The sequence below is a fragment of the Dromaius novaehollandiae genome, chromosome 2, assembly GCF_036370855.1.
Source record: "Dromaius novaehollandiae isolate bDroNov1 chromosome 2, bDroNov1.hap1, whole genome shotgun sequence".
NCBI classification, from domain to species: Eukaryota; Metazoa; Chordata; class Aves; order Casuariiformes; family Dromaiidae; genus Dromaius; species Dromaius novaehollandiae.
Window position 1 is genome coordinate 109,706,351 of NC_088099.1, and position 22,542 is coordinate 109,728,892.

At 38.6% G+C, this 22,542-nt stretch overlaps 1 protein-coding gene across 1 annotated transcript in view; it reads left to right on the plus strand.

Annotated features, from left to right (window-relative positions):
• Positions 1–22,542, plus strand: part of CD226 (CD226 molecule) — a gene marked incomplete at its 5' end in the record, with an annotated part of 31,825 nt that overhangs the window by 7,684 nt on the left and 1,599 nt on the right. Inside the window, 4 exons of the mRNA XM_064505500.1 lie at positions 5,387–5,389; positions 11,311–11,643; positions 20,151–20,262; positions 21,082–21,136. Of these exons, the coding sequence (XP_064361570.1) occupies positions 5,387–5,389; positions 11,311–11,643; positions 20,151–20,262; positions 21,082–21,136 (503 nt within the window). The remainder of the gene's footprint in view (positions 1–5,386; positions 5,390–11,310; positions 11,644–20,150; positions 20,263–21,081; positions 21,137–22,542) is intronic.

Sequence of the window (22,542 nt, forward strand, 5' to 3'; positions counted from 1 at the left end):
TACTACTGTATGTTTTGTTTTGTTTTTAATTCATTACTAAAATTGATTTTCTGTTAGTGATGATGGACCATTTGCTCAGGAGATATTTTTTGCTAGCAACTCCAAATAAAAATGGAAGTTCATTAACAGAGTATTTAAATGCCAGATGTACTATGAGGTACTTTCATATTTTAAATAGAGTGATCAACTTATCCTGTGATAGCAGAGACAGAGCTTTTCTATTTTTAATTAGTGTGATGATATCCATGCCACTCAGCACTTCCTTCTATATTACTGTTCTTCTGCCTGCCAAAAGCAGTATGTTGCATAGATTTTTTTTTCAAGTCCCTATTCACGTGAAATAGCTTACTTTCTATTTATCTCTGTCCCGATTCAGAATGTGATTCATAGGTCTACAATGAAAAACTATCGGCCCTTTAAAGCGCATGGAAGCAAGAGCTAATCCTGAGGGATCTTCATTCTTCAGCTTAGACTGAGCTCCGCAGAGCAAGAACTATCTTTGCATCTTTATTCAGTGTCAACCACATTGTCAGCACCTAATTAGAAAGGCAGAGGATGTAGCCGAGTAAAGCTGCCTTCCCCATACCTCTGCTGTGGTTACTGACCTGTCAAGTACTGCTTTTCTTTCTTTTTGTTTTCTGTGATGAGCTAAGGATTGGATGCCCCTTCAGTATAAAGGACCAGGGGAAAAAAAAAACTGTTGGGAGCAGAGTGGATATCTGCTCTTCCCTTGTGAAGGAAAGCTTAAATCAAAAGGAGTTATAGAATTATGAAAAATTCAGGTAGAAAGAGACACTGTAAATTCATCTCATCCATCTCTGTGGTCTGATGCAGGATAAGCATATCTGAAACACCTCTGTTTCCCATGTTGCAAAATATATGCATGATATTCTTACACAGTCATCTTAGTGCTTAACCAGCCTTGCAATGAGAATCTTTTCCATTATATCTAACCCAAACATCTCTTGTTTAAAACTGAGCTTATTCATTGTAGTCCTTTCCTTTTACTCACAGTAAGGCTCTCACGATACCAGCCTTCACTCATCTTTTTTGTACTAATCAAAAATAGTTCTTTTAAATTTTCTTCTTTGGTCATGATTCTAAATTTCATCTTGTTCTCTTCAGAATTCTCTGCAGTTTGTATATATCCTTAGTAAAATATGATACTTAGAACAAAACACCACGCTTTGTCTAAGGTCTAGCTGTTGCTTTGTCTTTTATATGCTGTCTGTTCATATACCTGAGAAAATGAGTCTTTTTGGAAACAGTATCACACTGTTGACACTGTTCAGCTAACAATCAATTACAACATTTTGACCCTTTTATTCAGCACTGTTTTTTGACATTTATCTTTTTTTCTTCTCTTTACTTCTTACCATTTTAGATGTCTGGTTAGTTACTAAGAAGAATGATGCAATCATGTGCTCTTCGTTACAATGTTTGCGGCAGAAACACTATGTTAAGCTAAAAAAATGATCACATTTACTGTCCACAAGGACTGCTGCATTTTTACTATGATGAGATAAAATTTGAAGGGTTGTTTTACTATTAGCTGACTAGCTGTTGCCTGATAATTTGGTGACGAATCTCACTTCTAATTGTTCATCTGCTGACCCAACCTGCTGTTTAGGGAGGTTTGCTGTTGCAGAGAGTTGCAGAGAGGCTGCCGGGGACTGACCAGCCTTCAAGCTACTATCCCCTGCTGCTCTTTGACTTGGGCATCTCTACATGGCCAGAAGAGACCTGGAGCACATCAAGCATGACTGCATGGTGCTAAGGATTAAAGTCAAAGATATGGGGCCCTGTGTAGTTTTCTCCTTGATCCTGACAATGAATGGGGAAAGGCTGGTTGAACAGGTGGCATATCCTACAGGTCAACACCTTGTTGCGCAACTGGTGTTTACATCAGGGCATTGGCTTTTATGACCATGGAAGCCTCTCTGAGGATTGAGGACTGCTAGGAAGAGATGGGATCCACCTGACCAGGTGGGGCAAAAGCATCTTTGCCAAACAGCTGGCCAATCTGGTGAGGAGAGCTTTAAACTAGGAACAATGGGGAAGGGAGCTGATGCCTCACAAACAGGTACAGAAGCAGTGGACACAGTTGGCAAGCAAAAGACATGAGATGATGTGGACCAGAGAGACCTTGCAACAGAAGAGGGCAGAAGGAAGCCCTGAGGACATATACACAAATAAGGAAGTGTTGTGAGCACAGCATTTTCAGGAAGCTCTCACATCTCTTCTGCGAACTCAACGTGACTAGATGCCCATGTGAAATGCCTGTGAACCAATGCACGCAGCAGGGAACAAACAGGAGGAATCAGAGCTCTGTGTGCAATTGCAGGGCTATGAGCTCATTGAGACCACAGAGCCATGGTGAGATAGCTCACACATCTGGAATGCTGCAACGGATGGGTACAAGCTCTTTAGGAAAGACAGACTGGGATGATGAATAGGGGAGTAGCCCTTTATGTGCAAGAAGCAGGAACATATGGAGCTCTGTCTGGGGACATGTTAGGGGCCAGCTGAGAGCTTATGGGTCAGGATTAGAGAGCAGACCAATGTGGGTGATGCTTTGCTGGGGGTCTGCTCCTGGCCACCTGATTAGGAAGAAGTAGTGAGGCCTTCACCAGACAACTGGAAGACATTTCATAATTGCAGGTCCTGGTCCTCCTGGGGGACTTTAATCACTCTGGTATCTGTGGAGGGGAAACAGAGCAGGGCACAAGCAATCCAGGTTTCTACACTGATGATAACTTCCTGACACAAACGATTGAGAATCTGACAAGGAAACGTGCTCTGCTGGACCTCACACTTGCAGACAAGGAATGATTGTTCGGGGATGTGAAGGTCAAGAGCAACCTTGGCTGCAGTGACCATGAGACAGTGGAGTTCAGGATCCTGAGAGGAGGGCACAAGGCAAAGAGCAGGATCACAACCCTGGGCTTCAAGAGAGGAGACTTTGGTCTATTTAGGGACCTGCTTGGAAGAATCCCATGGTATATGACCCTGTATGGCAGAGGGGTAAGAGAGAGTGGTTGATTTGGATCACATGGATCATATCCTCCAGTGGTCCATCCCAGTGAGCAAGAAATCAAGCAAAGGTGGCAGGGAGCCTGCATGGATGAACAAGGAGCTCCTGACTAAACTCAAGCGTAAAAAGAAAGCATATCAGAAATGGAAGCAGGGTCAGGTGACCCAGTAGAAACATAGAGATGCTGTCTGAGTATGTGGAATGTGGTTAGGAAAGTCAAAGCCCATCTGGAGTTGATAAGCCCATATGGTGAAGGATGTGAAGAGCAATAAGAAAGGCTTCTACAAGTACTTCATTTGCAAAAGGAAGATGAGGAAAAATGTGGTCCACTGTTGAATGGGGCAGGAAACCTGGTGATGTAAGACATGGAAAAGGCTGAGATAGTCAATGCCTTGTTCACCTTGGTCTTTATTGATAAGATTTGCTTTCAGAAATCCCAGGTCCCTGAGACTGGTGGGAAAGTCTGGAGCAAGGAAGACATCCTTTGGTGAAGAAGGATCACGTTAGGGAACATTTAAACAAATTGGATAGACAAAAGCCTACTGGGCCTGATGGGATGCACTCACGGGTGCTGAGGGAGTTGGCCATTGTCATTGCAAGGCCACTCTTAAATATTTTTGAAAAGTTGTGGTGATTGGGGGAGGTTCTTGAGGACTTCTTGAGGAAGAAAGCAAATGTCACTCCTATTTTCAAGAAGGGAAGAAGGAAGATCTGGGAGATGTGGAAGATCTACAGGCTGGTCAGTCTCCTACCAATCCCTGGGAAGGTGATGGAGCAAAACCTCCTGGAAGCCATTTCCAAACATTTTAAGTACAAGAAGGTGATCAGGAGCAATCAGCATGGATTTATGAAGGACAAATTGTGCTTAAGCAACTTCATAGCCTTCTATGATGAGCAGACTGTCTTGGTGGACAAGGAGAGAGCAATGGGTGTTGTTTATCTTGATGTTAGCAGTGCTTTTGGCATTGCCTCCCATAAAATCCTCATAGAAAAACTGATGAAGTATGGGACAGTGAGATGGATTAAATTGACTAGACTGCTGGACTCAAAGGATTTGATCTCCAGCTGGAGACTAGTCACTACTCGTGTATTCCAGGGGTTGACACTGGGGCCAATACTGTATATCTTCTCCATTAATGACCTGGATGATGAAACAGAGCGCCCTCAGCAAGTTTGCAGATGATACAAAGCTGGAAGGAGTGGATGATACACCAGCTGGAGCTAGCCTCAGTGGTGCCCATTGAGAGAGCAAGACAGAATGGGCACAAACTGATATACAACAAATTCCACTTAAACGTAAGAAAAATATTTTTTCCTGTGACGGTAGTCAAACACTAAACAAGTTGCCCAGAGAGGCTGTGGAGTGGAGACTCCTTGGACTGTCCTTAAAGATATTTAAAGCACAACTGGACATGGTCCTGGGCATCCTACTCTAGCTGACCTTGCTATGAGTAGGGGGATTGGACTTGATGATCTCCAGAGGTCCCTTCCAACCTCAACCATTCTGTGATTTGGTAATAATTGCTCCACTTACCTCTTGAATAACAGTATTCAACTGGAAAGCTGAGTAATTTCTGTTGTGAAGTGATTATAGGCTGACATAGAAAAGATGGCAATTAGATAAAAGGAAAGGAACCGTCAGACACAGCAAATCCTTAATTTCAGTTGGATTTTCTTTTCTCAGGTATCTCCCTGCCTATGTAAGACAAAATACTTAATTTCCACAGCTACTACTCCCTAATTCTGTGCCATTGCAGCAACCATGGTGAAATTCAGCTTAACTAAAGCATGATATTATCTCCAGTAAAAACCAATACCTCTGTGGCATCCAGTGGTTAGAGCCAGACTCTAGAGTTTTATAACCTCCTTTGTTGTTTCTGAAAGTGTAAATGTGATGGATGAAATTTTGAGATAATGGAATTTGGAAATTATTACAGTATGCAATTGCAGGGGACAATGGAAAGCACACAGTAATAGCTTTGAAATATTTAAAAATAAGAAGATGGTATTAATTTATCTAGGACAGATTGAACAATATTTTATGTGGGCGAAATACATGCTAGGTTATGGAACGAGTAGTGGCAGAAGATAAGCAGAGAGTAAAAAGAACTACAGATTTGGATAGATAAACTTCCAAATATTCTGAAGGAAATCACTAAGAGATGTTTAATTTTTAAGTTCTTAAATTCTTCCATCTGCAGATCCTATTTCTGCTACTGATATTTCTAATGATGAACCTTACTTTCAGCTGGCCTGTCAGGTGATATAATTGAGAATTTAATAAGGACAGAAAGAAATAGAAAGGAAATGTTCAGTAAAAGACACTGATAATATATTGATTTATTTTCTTAGCTGGTACTAAAGTGCATAACAAACTTATTATGAAACAAACTGTATCTATCTTTCTTTTTCAATATATTTTCAGGACTTAAAATAGCCCATTAAAACTAATAAATAGGTTCTGAGATGTGGGGCAGAAATTCCCCACAGAGTGTCCTGACCCAGCATTCCTGTGCTGTATAATGCTGCTGGGGCTGGGCAGAGTGGGGAAGTGTGCTGTCAGCTGCCTTGGGATCCTTGGCATTCCCACATGAGAAACATCCATTCAAATATTTGTCCTTAGGGGTCAGTTTGACTTTTCTCACGCTTTCCCATCTCCTTTCCCCTGCCTTTTCTGTCCTGTGTGGCTTAAAGCATCACTTCCTCTGTCCTACCTGAAGTCTGAACCCTCAGGAGCCTTGTGGATGATGTGAGCAGGCAGACACAAACATGCACACACGCATGTGCTGTGACGTACAGTTTCACAGTATAACACTTCTCTTCATCCTCTAGGGGAAAATGTGGATCATTAACAATAAAGTCAAGGCTGGGCACAATAGTCTGCCACTTCTTCTGTCTCTTTATCAGATTCCTATTGCTGGTAAATTCCTTTCATCTTGAGACGATGACTCCTGTAGAGGATGAAAATCTGGGATCCTGACCTCTCATACTTTCTAGACTCCTGTGGTTGAATTCCAGGATAGTACTCTATGTGCTCTTGTTGAATGGCTTCTTTCTCAAAAAAACAAATTCTTCTTGCTAGAAGTACATGTATGTTTGTGTCTGAATAAGGGACAATTTTCCTTCTATTTTTAGAATTGTACTCTCTCTTCCTCCCTTCAGTTTCTCCACTTCCTTGCACCTCAAGTTACTACCATTCAGCTTTAAAGACAGGGTAAAATAGCAATAGTGATGCAATCTGCATAAACAAACTAGAATTGGCAGATGGGTTAAAACTACATAAAAAGTGTTTACAGCCTCATGAAGAATTAATAATTGTTACAGACAGATTCACCAAATTCTTACAATATCACTTATTATTAAAGGGATGTTTTAAGAAGCACAGGAATATGAATGCTTTTATTTTATCTTTTATAATCCAAATAGTTGCTGTTAGAAAAATATATTCTTTTCAAGCATTGTTCTACTGCTGGTTTCTGTGTCTGATTGCAGAAATGATGTCAAAACCTTGTTGGAAATAAAATTCTTTATTGCCATTAACTCTCCAGCTTATTTAATAGCTGTGTATCCTCATGTCCCTGTTTTATCCAAAAATGGCAAAAATATTTTTTAGAAATTCTACAAAACTGTGTGTTATATGTTAATACAATGGAAAGACATTATTTGGGGGGTTAAATATCATCCCATATTTCACTTTTTCAGGAAGAATGAAGAGGGCACTCTTCTGGAAGTATTTTCTCATCTGAAAGTTGATTTTCATAGTGATAGAAAGCCCTGGAGAAAGCTCATCTTCATAAAATTTTGAGCCTACTTTTCATCTTCAATTTATTTATCACTTCTTCTTATAAGCAGAAGAAAATTGTATTTGTACTCAGAGCTTTGGCAAACAAAGTGGCACACGGGAACTTGTCTTTATAGCCAAGTTAGCTTTACAGTTTTGAAAAATCTGCTATGGTCATTTATTATTTCTGATGGAGAAAGTTACTTCCTAAAGGTGGCTACTTTGCAGGTAGCTCTGCTGCCTTCAGTACGAGCATCTCCTGATCTTGCAGTGCATCAGAGCATGCAGGAATTGGCTGTGTCTTCAGATGTGTGGTGTGACTCACTGTGTGCACTGCTAGGCTGAGTGTGTTGCCTGCACAAGTTGACTTAACTGTGTTTGTCTTGCCAGTAATAGTTATAGCGCCAGTAATAGTTGACCTTTACTTAACCTTTAAGCCTCAACAAAGATAAAGACCCATTTAAAGCCAAAAGAATGCATAACTGATTCAATTCATTTTACTTTACTGCACTGAATTTTATCTTTCTGAGGTCGCAGGATTGATGTTGAAGTATGTATATTCTTTTTGTGTGTGTGTGTGTGTGTGTATGGTTTTAAACCAGGAGGAATGCATGAGATTTATGTGTATGGGTGAAACTCCGGAACCTTGTACAAGATTATAAATCTGGGACTAGTGAAACCTGTGATGAACAGTAATAAAAATGTCATAGATACTGACTTTAAAAATGAATAAACTAGCTGAAAACAAGTCCAGATATCTAAACAACTTTCCATTCAAGAAACAAAACCAGCTAGTCCTGTCACAGACCAAAAAATGAGAAAAATAATGGAAGTGGATAAGTGTTGTAAATTGAACCAAAAAGTAGAGAATTTGAAAATCTCCCTGGCCAAAACAATGAGGATCAAACTAATATGAAGCATTTGATTTTAAAAGAGTAGGCCATTTTGATGTTTACATAACAGTTATATTGACTTTTAATTCCTTGTGGGGAAAAAATAAAGCATTATTTTGCTTTATTTTACCTTCAGAATGGATTCTCTTAACTTCAACAATTTCCCTGCTGCAGCACTCAAATTTAGTTGCTTGACCCTCCAAACCGTCTCCAAGAAAAATATTGAAAGATTATGTTTTTAAAAATATAAAAGCTTAGATTCTCCCACCATTATGTTTTTAATGGTCCTAAAACAGGGAAATATGTGTAATTATAAGATATGATGAGATACCACAATGCCAAGAGACTTGAGAGGAGTGTCCAATATAGAGCACCTCTTTGGTGAGCAGAGGCAAATGCACCTACTTCACCTGTTACTACTTTTTATCCAGGAGAACGATTACATTGCCAGAGCAGGCAGCAGCTGCAGTTGTTGGAATGAGCAGAGGGAAGAGGAAGGCTATTTTTGTCAGATGCAATGCTACATTTTTTTTAGCATTTCTGAAATAGTCACACATGCTTGTTCCCCTGAGTTTTTTGTGTGTGGGGGGGTGAAGGTATGTGGGTGTACCTTTTTCTGTAGAAGCGTTTCTCAGAGTGGGAGGTATTCATCCCATACATACCAGGCTGAAAGCAAAGAAACTGTATTTAGAAAGGTGCTAAATAAAGAGTGGTTAAACAGAGGAGAAGGAGGATGAAAGAATTAAGCTGATACTGGTGCCAAAATAAAAAGGGATAATTACTTAAAACAAAAGCCTGAAACATTTAAGTGCACTTGGAAAATTTAATTACAGCTATGTAGGCCTGATTTGCCACTGCTTGTGCCTTACATAATCATATATTTTGTGCACAGTACCGTATTGTAAGAATGGGATTTTTAAAAATCTTTTATTAAGAGTGTAAATGGCTGGATGTTACTACATACTGCCAAGTAAAAAATATATACAAAACAAAAAAAGTGTGATATATTATTGAGAACCTGGGATATCTTGTTGGACAAAGGTAACACAAGGATATAACTAATAAATTATCAGACAGAAGGGATTTTCATGGTTATAGTGGAATGACTTTTACCTGTTTGGTTACAGTTCACTATGTGCATAATCTATATTTTCCTAGTAAATGTACAGCAGGACAGCAAGGGAAAAGGCTACTTTCTCCTCTGGGCCTGGTTGCTGCCCTTTGGCTTGGGAGCAATCCTCTGTTAGGAGGGTGGTAACATTGTCATACACATATGTTCCTTAATAAGCAGGTTTATGTAGGAGAAATGCCTAGTTTCTTGCCAAAGGCACCAGTTCAAGGTGGCTTTGGCAGGAAGTGAAAGACCCAGGAGCAGAGGGGGACACTTGGAGGGTCCTGAGGAGAGCGCAGGTAGCATTAGGGCTTGCTCATAGCAGAAGGGGACAGCAAAGGCGTCAAAGGGAAGAAGAAGATGAGATTTTTTATTGAAGACTCGGGAAAGGATGTGCGGTTCATTGTAAGATAGGCAGTTACTGAAAGCTGGTGGTCTGAAAAGTGGAGCTGGAGGAAAGGATCTGATGTGTAAGAATATGATGGGTGAGCGAGATTTGGTTTGCCACCCCTCTTTAAATTAGCCCTCTCATCTGGCAATCTGAATGTGCTTTGCATAAAAAAGGACCTTGTTCTACTTTAGTGACTTTTGAAGGATTGGATCTTGGGATCTGTGCTTCAAGGAGCATTTCTTGCAAGTGTGGAGTCTCATCATAGTAGTCATTTAATCTGATTTGAGTAATAAATAGTTAGACTTCGATGAGTAAATTTTTGCTGGAACTAGCATGATCTCTTACATGATTATCCAGCCTTGGCTGTCTTCTTCAGCAATAGAAAATTAACCATCTTCAGCAAGTGATCCAAAGAGCTGATTACCTTAACTATGTTGTACCTTCTGTTTAGTCTGAATTTATCTCGCTTCTGTCTTTGTCTATCATTAACTATCTGTCTCCTTGTTTGCAATCTACATGCAGTCAAGTTGCTCATTAATTTTTTGTCTTTCAGCATTTAAATTTTTTATTCATACTTCTAGTCTCCAAAGGCAGAGGGAATGTAATTTTTCTGTGCTGTGTTCCATTGATAAAATATTCAAAAATTATAGCTGTCCTTTTTCATTCTTACTCTTCATTGTTTCACTGAGAGTGTGCAAATTTTTTCAGTCTCAGGTTTCCACAGTAAAGCTGCCGTTCTGTCCAGTCTGAATGGAGTCACTTATCCCTAGGTTTAGGGTAGTATACTTGGCCACACAAAATCCCATTACCCTTTGTTTATATCTATCTTAAAAGTGGGCTAGATCACCCTGTATTGGTCATTTCTCCAATACTTATGATTTTGGCCACCCTGGCACTACCAGCATCCAAACCAATAAAGTTTATCAGCATTCTTCCCCTAGGTCTTTGATAAAAATGTTATACGAAGCAGTACCTAAACCTAACACAGTCTTACAGCATAATCTGTTCCAGCCGGAGTGTTACTGGATCCATGCCATTCCATGAATCGCTGTTTACAGCTTCATTTTAAAACCTACTAGACAGATTTTGATACATTTAATGACTGCCATTTTTCCTATGCACATTTTAATTTTCTGTCTCTGCTTCCGGTTGTTACTGTATATAGAGGCAAACATATAAGAAATATATACTGGTGACATTTTTTGACATAAAGGCATCTAACGAGAAAGAAACTCCTTGAAGAGCTTGAAAGATCAGTCATTTTTACATTGCAGGCAAAGCAGTCTGATCGTTAATCCTTTTCAACACTAAAGTTGACAGTACTAGTCCTTACTTAGGAGATATATGCATTACAAAGCTGCCTCTAGAAACCAAATGGCTATTGAGTGCTCTAAATATCAGAAACACTGATAAGTTTTCTATAGAAGAATTTTTTTATTTTCTTAATCTGTAAATGGTGAATTCTATAACTAAAAGCAATAGCTCTGAGCAGAGAAATTTCAGTCAAAATGATTTAAAATAAAATATATCTGTGGTTTACATGAGGCTGAGCTATTGAATTTATCTGGAAGTCTCCTTGCATACCACAGCCTGAATATTGCAAAGGATTTTCCTAAGCAGAGCATGTAAGTGGTTAAGAAATTTGTTATGTCTTTGAGTGATGAGGTTTGTGAATGGAACAATTGCTGTTCATAAGCTGGAATGTCCTGAGGGTCATGTCAAACTATGTTTTTTTATAATTAGCATGAAAGCAGAATCTTAGAAGGACAAGACTACCACAGGCTTAATTAGACTGGGCCTATAATTTCTGATGTTTAATATTTACTGAAACTTTTAATAATGCATTAATGTATTTGAAATATATAGAAACATCCTTGTAATGTTGCAGCAGCTCATAGATCCACAGTTTACTGTTTTGTACAGATATGCATAAAAATATAGCCTATATAGGTATAAATGCTATTTTTCAGTATTTTAAATTGAATATCTGCCTTCTGTAAGCCAATTTCATTAATTTTTGCCATTCAGGAGATGTTGATGTTAAACTTTACTTGAATTAATTATAAGCAGTTTTTGCTGTTTTTTTGTGTTTTTCAACAGATGCTTTTGAAGTACCTGAGAAACAAAATAATCCTGTGTTTACTGAGCCAGGAGGAAATGTCACTTTTATTTGCCCTTATAATATTGGCATTTCAGTGCAGCAAGTGATGTGGGAAAGGATTAAAGCAGATCAGATAGATAGCATTGTCCTGTGTAACTCATTAGGGGAGAAAATCTTTGGTTCAGATTTCAAAGAGCGTACACTGGTGGACTGCACTCCCGAGGCAAGCTCCATGATCGTCCTTCAAAACATTACAGCTTCTGACTTTGCAATGTACCGCTGTGTAGCTACTGGAAGAAATAACACCTATGCAATGAGTTTTACAATGGCTGGTAAGTAAAGATGCAAAGTAATAAATGGTTTCATAACTAGGACCTTTTGAGGTATCACACTTATACTATAGAGAGTAATACTTAAATAGCAAGTGAATACCACATTCAAATTAGCAGCATGTAAAGGATAGCAAACAATTTTTTTTTGTGTGTGTGTCCACTGTAAGGAACCAGTTTTACACTCCTCTGATCTTATTATATGACTTTAGGGCTGTTTGTGAGAAAGCAGTTTGATGTTAGGAAGTAGACACTTTGGGAGAGGAGAGACTGCCTAAATTTGCAGGGAGACGTTGGTATTCACCTGAAAAAGGCACTTGAGGAAGTCTCTCCTAGCACTAGTGCCCTGCAGTTTATAGACCCAGGTCACAGGAGCGAGAGCTATGTTCCATAAAAAGCAAAGAGCACATTTCTATTTTAAATGTTAAAATTTGTAAAATGGCCACTACCTTATTCATGTAAGGAATTTAGGGTGGGCTGAATAGCTCTCTAGCTTTTGCTGTGACCATTGTCACGGTTTGATTATAATGGGAGCTTAGGTATCCATATGTATTAAAATTACACAGACTGTGAGCTGAATCTCACATTTATTTCTATTTTCCATTATGATTGAAAAAAATAAGACTAATTTGGGGTTATTCTTTATAGAATACATTTGGAAGATATGGTTCTTGTACCACCCCCGTCCTTCTGTACCACCCACCCCCTCCTGTTGCAGTATTCAGTCAAGCTTTTTAGTAACTTTAAGTGTATTGCCTTTGTTCCTGGTAATAAATGAGCGTTCAACAGACAACTCTTTAGCAGTGCCAAGAGCTGTGGCACAGGGTATAAAACTTCTGAATATGCTTAATCTGTGATACGGTTATTGAGAAGTGGAGAATGCACTGGGGAAAAAAGGCTGACCTATTTTACTGAGAATAATCAACCACAAAAGTCCATGAAATTGAGCAGAATGTCATAAAAGGCAGAGAAGTTTCAGATGTAGAAGTCCTCTCACGTCTGACTATTTTAAACACTCAAGTTTCAAAATTTTGACCATATTCATATAATCAAGCAGATACGAACTATAGAGCAATGTATATATTTTCTGTTCACTCCAAGTGCAGTGGTTCTCATACTAAAACTAAATCAGTCTATCAGATAATGAGTTTATCAAAAAATCAAGCGAAGAATTATCTGTTCTATGTACACAAACTATTTCTTCTCGTAAAAGAGAGTTTCCATGCTTCTATGGCTCTATAGCAAATCCTATCAATCAGTGCTATTCCAACAATGCCAACATAGAGTTATGTGTTTCTATTGGAGAAAAAAAGGTATGAAACCACTGAAAAAGCTGAAGTACAGTGTGCTTCAAAAAGTATCTACTGTTTCCCTCTTAAACACTCACATTGCAGTATGACACACTGCTGTATGTTGACTTTTTTGCAATTGCAAGGGAAGTGTTTGTATTGACAAGGATTTCCAACCATTTGTCTTTAATGTTTGGAACTGTTTCATAACACATGACTAATAATTCCAGAGAAATGAGGAGAAACACTAAAGGGAAAGGAAAGACAGGTCATGTGTCAGCTTGTGCAGCACTCTGTGGGACAGCCAGTGAAGTCTCTTACAAGCTCAGAGGGCCTTATTCTGTCTTGATTTGACATCTGTGCCTTGAATGGAGAGAGTGGTGACAGAAACTTGATATGCCTTTTTTTTTTCATTCTGTCAATTCAGTCACTTCATTTTGTCTGGCTTAGCATTAGAGCAAAGCCACACTCTAGCTTGGATTTGCTACCAAACTCTTCCAATGCTTTTCTTCTGCTGGTGTGGTTCTGCATGGATTTTGCAAATCTTCTCACCTTGCTCAATTCCAAAGATGTTTTGAAATATTGAGTCTAAGACTTGGGAGAACAGCTGCAGTTTAAATAATAATAGGGAAACATTCTGTTTTGGTGGAGAGGGAGTAAAATGAAAGATAAGAAATATTTTTTTGAGAAGCTGCTGCTGAGAAGATGCCAAGAATTTTTGAAGAGGAGAAATCTTGTGGGAAGGGAGGTCGAAATAAGGAAATAGGATTTAGGAATTATTTGCAGAATTCATAATAGTTTCAAAAGCACTGATTCTGAGGGATATCACAGTAGAATGAAGAGGCTTGCTTCTGGTCTTGGGAATGTATTTCTGCAAGGAGAAACAGCATGGAATTTCTATGAACAAAAAAGGGAGAGGTATGAGAATAGGTATTCAAGTGTTTGAATAGCCTTTATTATTCTTGCATTCGTACCAGTAAAAGTCATCAAGCTATATTCACTGTTTTCCAGCATTTGTGAAAGAAAAAACATGAGACTCATTCAATGCCATTAAGCTTGTCCATTCTATCCTACTAACTATTGTGACTTTTGCTTTTCAGCAACAGAAATTCCCAGCTGAAATGGGTGTTTTGCACATTTTTCTTTGACCTCAAACCCCAGAAAGTATAAAGTGACGAGTGTGTATAAAGTAGCATACCTTTTGTGGAACAACAGTTACAGAAAAAGAAGACTGAATATTACATAATCATATAATGTGTGCAGGAGACTTCAGATTAGTTTTTGATGTGTTTGTCACTATATTTCTGCTTTTGAAAGCTCTATTCATACGGAGATTGGTTGTGTCACCAGATCCCACATCTGAACTGTCTTACAGTGCTTTTTCTTTTGATTAGACCCAGGCTTTTAACCATGTTTTTGAAGGAAAGAAGCAGGCTTTACAATAATCCATGCATTGTTTTGGTAGATATAGGTGAAAGAAGGGTAGAAGTCATGTGAAAGAACTGAAAAATTAAAAAGATGGAATAAAAAGTTATTGCATCCTGAAAATCTAGCCACCTTTAGAAAGGTTTAGTAAAGTTTCTTCATTTTTCTTTAGCTGATAGTGAGACAGCAAACTCTTTCAAACAAAGGAAAATGGAAAAGTTGTGCATTGTTGTGTGTTTGCAGTAGGTCTGAAAAACTGGACCAATGATTGTATTTAAACACAGTTTTAGGGATCAGAATTTCATTACTGATTTATACTAGTTGAACAGCTGACCCTCTATCTGACTTAGACATTCAAGTTTGAAAATGTCAATCTCTACCTACATTAGTAGTATATAAAGGTAAGTCCTTTAGATTTTGTCAATAGACTTTCCTAATGTTTTTGAAACAGAAAAAGGGCTTATGTGATTTTTGTGATTCCTGAATAAAAAAGTAAGCTTTGAATATTATTAGAGCTGTATCCTGTTGGATCACAGTGGGATGCAGTTTTAAAAGGTTCCCCAAAAATATTAAATGGTACTCTTTTTCTGTATTGTCCAAGGTGCTTCCATATTACTGCAAATAAAATTTTCTGCTTGTGGTAACCTTACATATACTTATAAAGTCAAGAGGCTTTGTATGCTGTTTTATGCCAGCCCTAGTTCCCTGATTGTTCAGAGTACATAAATGTTAGTTTTAGCTTCTGGACTACACCACATCATTGCTTGGTCGGGAAACTTAGGCTTGAGGATTGTCTGTGCCAGAGCAAAATCTACACATGCTATGAACATTAATTACAGCAGATTTGGTTCTCAGCCTGCTTCAGTCCTTCCAAGTCAGAGGCCAAAGCCAAGGCCAAGAGGCCTTGTGTTCTTCCATGCCTACACTCCTTGAGAAGAAAAGGCTGAGGGGAGATCTTATTGTTGTCTTCAGCTACCTCACAGGCAGTTACAAAGAAGACTACTTTTGGAAGTGCACAGTGATGTGACAAGAGACAAGAGGCAAGGGACACAAACTGCAATATGGGAAATTCCAACTACATGTAACAAAACAAAACAAAACAAAATAAAAAACATGAGGCCGTCAAATACTGGCACAGGTTGCCCAAAGAGGTTGTGGTATCTCCATTCTTGGAGATATTCAAAACTCAGCTGGACACAGCCTTGAGCACCGTGCTCTTCTGCTTTGAGCAGGGGTTGGACTAGATGACCTGCAGCAGTCCTGCAGACTAAAGTACTCTGTGATCCCAGCTCATATATTCCATGCTGAGGGTACCACAGTAACACAGTGAAATGTACTTCATAGCTGTGAAAGCTATGTGTAGCTATTGTGTCCACAGATGTCTGAAGGGTGCAAATGGTTCCCAAATAGACCAAGTCCCCATTTTCCATTTGTCAGAATCAGGTGGAAATGCAGTTTCCCAGCAAATTGGCTGGTAGCTGGCTGGAGACGTCTTTGAAGCAGTGAGCAGAGCTACTCCAGTGTTAAAAAATTAGAGGCTTCAGCCATCACTCTGACTGTGACAGGCTCTCACAATCATGATAGCTGTCAGTGAACCAGGCTGTCATGGGAGTTCAGCGTGCACAGCTTGGCAGCTTGTGGTGCATGTACACCTATTTGCACTGACATGGGAAGAAAGAAAAACATCCTAGCCTAAGACAATCCCTTTTCCTCTTCCGATCTTGTCTTATAGATGGATTTTTAAAATGCCACTTTGACTATTTCAAAGGCTGCGGGGGGCCCTGCAGTGGCTCCAGGATCTTAGGCTTGCCAGTGCCAGCATCAGCAGCACGTCTGTGCAGTTTGTGTAGGGCAGAGTCTGAGACTGCACTAAGCATTATCCCCTTAATGGAGAGCACTGGTAATTTATGCATGAGGCTGATGAACTGAGTTTGGGTGCATGCTAGTGGGCCTTGCATTGGCGACATATAGAAGGCTCTTGTCTATACTTTTTTTTTTAAGTTCATGCTTCTTTTGAATACTTAGCTTATTAAGTTACTGCTGAACCTTTGGGTTAAATGGATAATGTGTTTTGAATTGTTACAGCTGATCATCTTTTCGGATCCACTTGTTCTGCATGAAAATACCTTTGAAACACAAAAGCTTTATTTGAGCTCTTTGTGGACATTGGCTACCTGCTTGTAACAGCTGGTTATTTCTAAAGAATAGTGACACGGGCATCTTCAGATTTTTCAAGTTGTCATTTTTGTTCCCAAATAATTGAAATCACATGCAACAGCTAACTTCCATCTAAAACAGATGATGATGGGCTGGTTAGGCTTCAGGGCACTGTTAAATTGCCTCCAATACTATCTTTAGCTACGATGGAACCTTTTCGCTCCAAGATTGCTTACTCAGTTTTAGAGAACAGGAATCAGACAATTGCTAAGAAAACAGACCAGAATAGGACAAATCCAGCATTGGGACACAAGTGGCACATGAGAATAAAAGCTGGGGACTCCATGTCTAGTCATTGAAGGTTAACATACAATTCTTCTAAGTTGGGAGAAGATTTCCACGCCATAGAAAATAGATAGCAAATAAGGGGGATAGTATTTATAGATTAGTTTATAGGTATAAATTTATAGATACACGTTTCCCAGAATAGTAGGGGATGAGAAGACTCAGAGTAGGAATGAAATAAGCTTCCTTTTTTCTTCATATAAATGTAAGATATCAGTCTGTTTGTGGGTATCTTATTCAACAAAGCATCTTTCTTTGAGCATGAATGCATTCATGCTGGATTTCTGCTCTTCACTTGTGGGTGAAACTGTTTCAGCAATGTGTAGTTAGGATACTATATGTGCCAGCCCAGCTCGGCCTGTGATGAGCTGCATCAAGATCCTTACAGTGTAGCTCAAACTTCTTGTGAGAAAAATAACTGTCTGGCTCATCAGTGCCTCATCCTCAAACCCAGAGCCAGTGCCCTGAAGACTGAAAAACTTCATCAAGAAATTTCACTATCTTATAGAAAAAAAGCCAAAGATACAAAGCTGGGAGAGAGAGGAATAGGTTGTCTAATGCTTAAGAGAAGTTGTGTCAGTAATTACAATAGGCTTTGTATATTTAAGGAAAACAAAAGCATCAGGAATGTTTTGCTCACCTCAAATTTGAAGAAGCAAAAGGGCTTTGAATTGTTGTTGCTTCCAAAACAAAACCTAATGACTTTTCTCATCCAAATTTAACTGACAGTTGATAATCCCAGGTTTCTCTCTTTTTTTTTTTTTCCACTCAGAAATGATTATCTTGGCTTGATAAAGTTGGAGGTGAAACTTCAGGAAAAGAAAAATGAAATTTAGAGTGCTCAGACTGCAGGGCTGGAGTGTCACTGAATTCTGGAACACTGTCCAAATTCATCAATTCATGCTGATAATTAAACACAGGATTTTTAATGGAGCAGCTAAAATCTTAAAATTTCTTTATTGCTAACAGATGAGGATTTTCTGTGTCGGGTAGCTAAACACTTAGAAAAAAGACATCATCATTTTTTCTTGAGGTTGCGCACAGATATATGCACTATCCTGCCATTTTAAGTATCTAGCAATTGCAACCATGCTGAAAGTAGAGTGCTTTTACACGTGGTTACAGTTCAAAAGCTATCAGTTTGTGTTATCAGACAGCCTCCTCTGATGTGCCACATATCTTCAGCAACATGCACTTTTGAGAGAATTTTCGTTCTTTTTCTTTCCAATAGAATAACATTGAAATTCAAGGATAAGACTATTCTGTAATCAGTATTTTTGTTATCCTTTCCAATGAGTACATTAATACTAAAGAGGTGAGAGTTAGCAGGTCTTAAATGGTATTCAGGACAGCCAGATAAAAAGCTGTGAACCCTTTTTATCCTCTTTCAAATCCCTCTTATTATGGCTATGATGTCCAGGACAGAAATGCCATCTGATGATGGCTCAGCAGCTGGCCAGCTGGGATTACTGTCGTTAGTGATGCTGATTGTTTTCATTTTCGTATGTATTGGGCACAAAACTTTCCTGTCTATGCAGAACACAGCTCTTGTGAGCAACCACTGTTTCATCTGCAGATGCTGTCTTTCTCTGTACAGTGTCAAGAACGCTGAAGAGGGACTAACCTACAGACAGATTTTTTTTGCCCCTTCTCCCATAAATTGCTAGTCTTTATTTGTAACACAAGAAACAGCTCTGTGGTCATAAGATATGGCCACCATCTCTTGTAATAATACAAGAGGCATCTCCAGGACTTCTTTATAGTGAAGTCACCATTTTTATTACTCCTTTTCCATCCCAGATCATCCTCATTTCTTTGTGCTTTTTGTTTTGTTTTACACCTACATGCTCAGAAACTGAAGAACATGCAAGAAATATTTCTTCTTTGGCATATAATTGGACAGACTGGCACCTAATGTTTGCCTCATTAAGACATTGCTAATAAGTATAATCCTTGGAAAGTGCTGGAGTTGGCTAAGATGTGCACTGCTATTGCTAGCCATATATGCCCTATATAAGGCAGCTTTTATTACATACTACTCATGTTAAGTCTGCTTGCTTTTTGTGCTATCAATCTTATGTCTACAGAGAACTAGCGCAGGGGTGCAACAGAAGAGCAGGAAGCAGGGCACTGTGGTGGGCTGCAAAAAGTTGACTTGAAGTTTTGTGGTTTAACACGCATTTTCTTTTTAATGCCACTAACGAAGTTCAGAATTGTGACAAGGGAAAAAATAAAATATGCACAATGAGTATTTCGAGTGCTTAATAACTGTACTGAGGACTTGTGCTGTGGACTTCCTGGGTGACTTTGGACACACCACTTCTTTTCTTTCTTTCAACATTTTTCTTCTGAAAAATGAGAGTAATATTACATAACCACTCCACAGTCTCAAGTACTATGAGAATATATTGACTGATGCTAGAATTGATCAAATCATAGCATTTGCCTTGAAGTCATAGTCTTGCCTGTCTCTACCCTCTAGTCAGGGCATGTTGCCCTTAGCTGCATATGGAGATGTGACACTGTATCCAAGAAGCACAAGCTTTTTAAGCAAAGCTCAGCCTAATATAAACGTAGCCTTTCCTGCCTTGGTTGTGATTCCCAAAGAAAGCATTTTTGTTTAGACTAGAACAAACAGGGTGGATTTCCTGACAGCTGTCATCAAAGCCTGTGCCATACAGGGTTAGAAAATTTTTTCTATCATACTAGAAGTTTTTGTGGAAATATTTTTGTTAAAAAGTGAACAGATTTCTCTTTGAATTAGAGCAGTAAAAAACTGACACAACCGTGTAGTGCTGAATGGAAAAACCTCTTAGGCATTGAGATGCTCTTTTTGGTACTCTGAAAAATGTCTTGTTACCTATGGAAGTATTGCACGATTGTTTGGTGTCTCTTACGGGAGGACTTTTACAATGCCAATAACATTCACACAGCTAGTCTGAGTGCTTTTATTATCCATGTATCAAGTCACTTGTGTATGTTGTTGGTCTACTTTCCTCATGAGGGGAGGGAGGGAGACTGGAAGGGAATAAACCAGGCATCATTACTTTGTTTAATACTGCTTTGCTGTGTTCACTCACCTTTGGTCATCCCAATCACAACTCTCTTAAGAGCTAGTTCAGTGTAACGATGGCATTCTAGAAATGAGGAAATGCTTGCAAGGTCTGAGTATTGAGCAGAAGCTGTCATGGAATAATGTGTCTGCATAATAGTTGATTTTTGACTTAGTGTATCATAGAAAGTTCATGCTGTTTTTCCAGAATGCTAATAGTATTTATTACAATCATGTTTTAGTGACTTTGGATCATCAGTGGTTTATTATCTACATAGCGGGAGGAATTTCTACTGTTTTTTTACTGTTAGTTTTCCTACTGATCTTCTGCATCACCACTGCTTATCACAAAAAGTGAGTAACAAATCAGTTTGCCTTGTATATTGAGTAAACATGCAAGTATGAGGGTATTAACAGCTTAACCTCTAATATTCTTTTTAGAACCAGTTAAAAAAAGGTGATTAGATTTTCTTGCCAAAATTTTAAACATGAAAAAACCCTTCTCATACTATTTTTACATTTTCATATTTTTTTCTTTTTTTTATGTTAAAAAAAATCAGCTTACTCTACTCTCTTTAGCCAGCTAAATGCTTACACTGCTATTAGCTGAGACTTCATGCCATGGGTGATTTGTCAGGAATAACACAGGAATAGTTGTTCCTATCTTGAGCATAGAGAAGGACAGGTGACATCTTGAGGTTTTTCTAGATCTTAAAGCACTTTTTGTCCTTCTGATTCTATGTTCCAAATTTGTTCATGGACAGACCTGAACTAAACATTTAAACCATTACCTAAGTTTGCTATATACCTTGCTGAATATGCAGTAGTTTACTGACCCATGAGCTTTGCTTCCAATGAAAAGAAATAGTGAATAGAAAAAATATTTCTTTTCCTTATCACAATATAAAAAGCTGGTGGGCCGTGTTAGAAATATATTATTGGATCTGCTCGAATAGGAAGGTCTTTTTATCTGTTCCAGACCTTTATGAAGCAGTAGTAATCTCATGCATGTTACAGTTTGCAAGTCAGAGGAAAAGCTGCTTGGATTCTTATTGTACGTATTGGTTTCAGTAGGAAAATAAACTATACCAACATTATCTCTTATTTGGACTATGCTATCATGCATCTTTGCTATTCTCTCCATTGTGTTTCTGACTGAATGTGTGTCCCCAGAAGGAAGAGGATGACACAGACCTTAGCAAAAGCTTTGTACCCTCCTCAGACTCGGGTAAGATTAGCTGGCATTTACTTGCACTTGGCCTTATATATATTTCTTCACATCTTTTGCTTCTGTGCCTGACGTGTATAACCCTTGAATCTCCCTGTTTAATCTTAAACTATAAAGACAAGAACAATCAAATATTTTCAAGTGTGGCTAACACTTATTCATGATGTTTTGGTTAATAGTGTTTAATGTTTTATAGATATATTTAGAGACCCAATTGCATTGTATAATATTGACAAAATAGCTCTTTTGGCCTGTGAGCTTTTTTAATATTGGTGTATTGGTAATATCTTTTTCCCCAAAGTAGCTACATGTAAAATGAAGCAAACAATTTTATCCTGTGTACTGATGTAAATGGCACTGACTTTACTTTTTTCTTCTATTCAGCTTTACCATATTCTGTTGGACAGCAGTTTCAGCGCTTTTCCTTTCTTTCTGTACTATAAAAATCAGTTTTTTGGAACGCTGTGATTTTTTTTTTGTAATAATCCTTACTGAGGCCTGAAGTTTACAAGTGGAAAGATAGGAGCCAACTTTGCCGCTTCTGCCTCTTCTCTTCATACCCTGAATCAGGTTGTATCGTGCTCAGGGAAATGGCCCCATTCTCACTGCGGATGTGAGACTCTTTAGCTTTTCACCTATCCCCTCTCTGCTGGCATTTCTACGCAACCCTGCATGGATTTCCACGGTTGATATGCCCTTACAAACCGATCGACCTTCTGCATTTGTCCTTTTCTCTCATTCTGACTTTTGGGTCACTGCACCAGAACGAAGCAGTCTGTGGGGTGACCACAGGCCAGGGACTAGCTACTTGCTGCAGAAACCATCTTTCTTCCTGTGCCAGTTAACCAAGTCTCTATCACACTAAGTTGTCCTAATGATATTACTAATTCTTAGTGTGGTCAATACCTTTGCAATAATTAGTGTTTTAAGATCAGCATAGGTGACTATTTTAATATCTGAAGTCGAGGGAAGGAGGCAGACCACTCTTACTTTACCTGTGCCTTGATGTGGAATAGCTGTGAAATATATTCAAAGCACTTTTTTTTCGTATGACTTGAACCTGAAATTAGTTGGTACAATACACCAAGATAAAAAATATTTTGATTGATATTTGAATATTTCCTAATAATAAATTAGTATATGAGGAGAATTCATCATTTTCTCCTTTTTCAAAGCTGCAGCTGTTTTGCAAAAATTCTGGATCCATATGAGAAACTCAAGAGTTTGAAACATGCTAACTTTTTGCAAGCTGTCATCCTGTCTCCACTCTTTCAAACCTCAAAATCTTTCACTACTTCATTTCCTTCTGAAATGCAAAAGGGATCTGTGCTTTGTACTATTTACATACAAATCTCAGCCTCAGGCTTCCCTTATTTAAGGGAATCTTTCTGGCAGTCCTGGTGCTA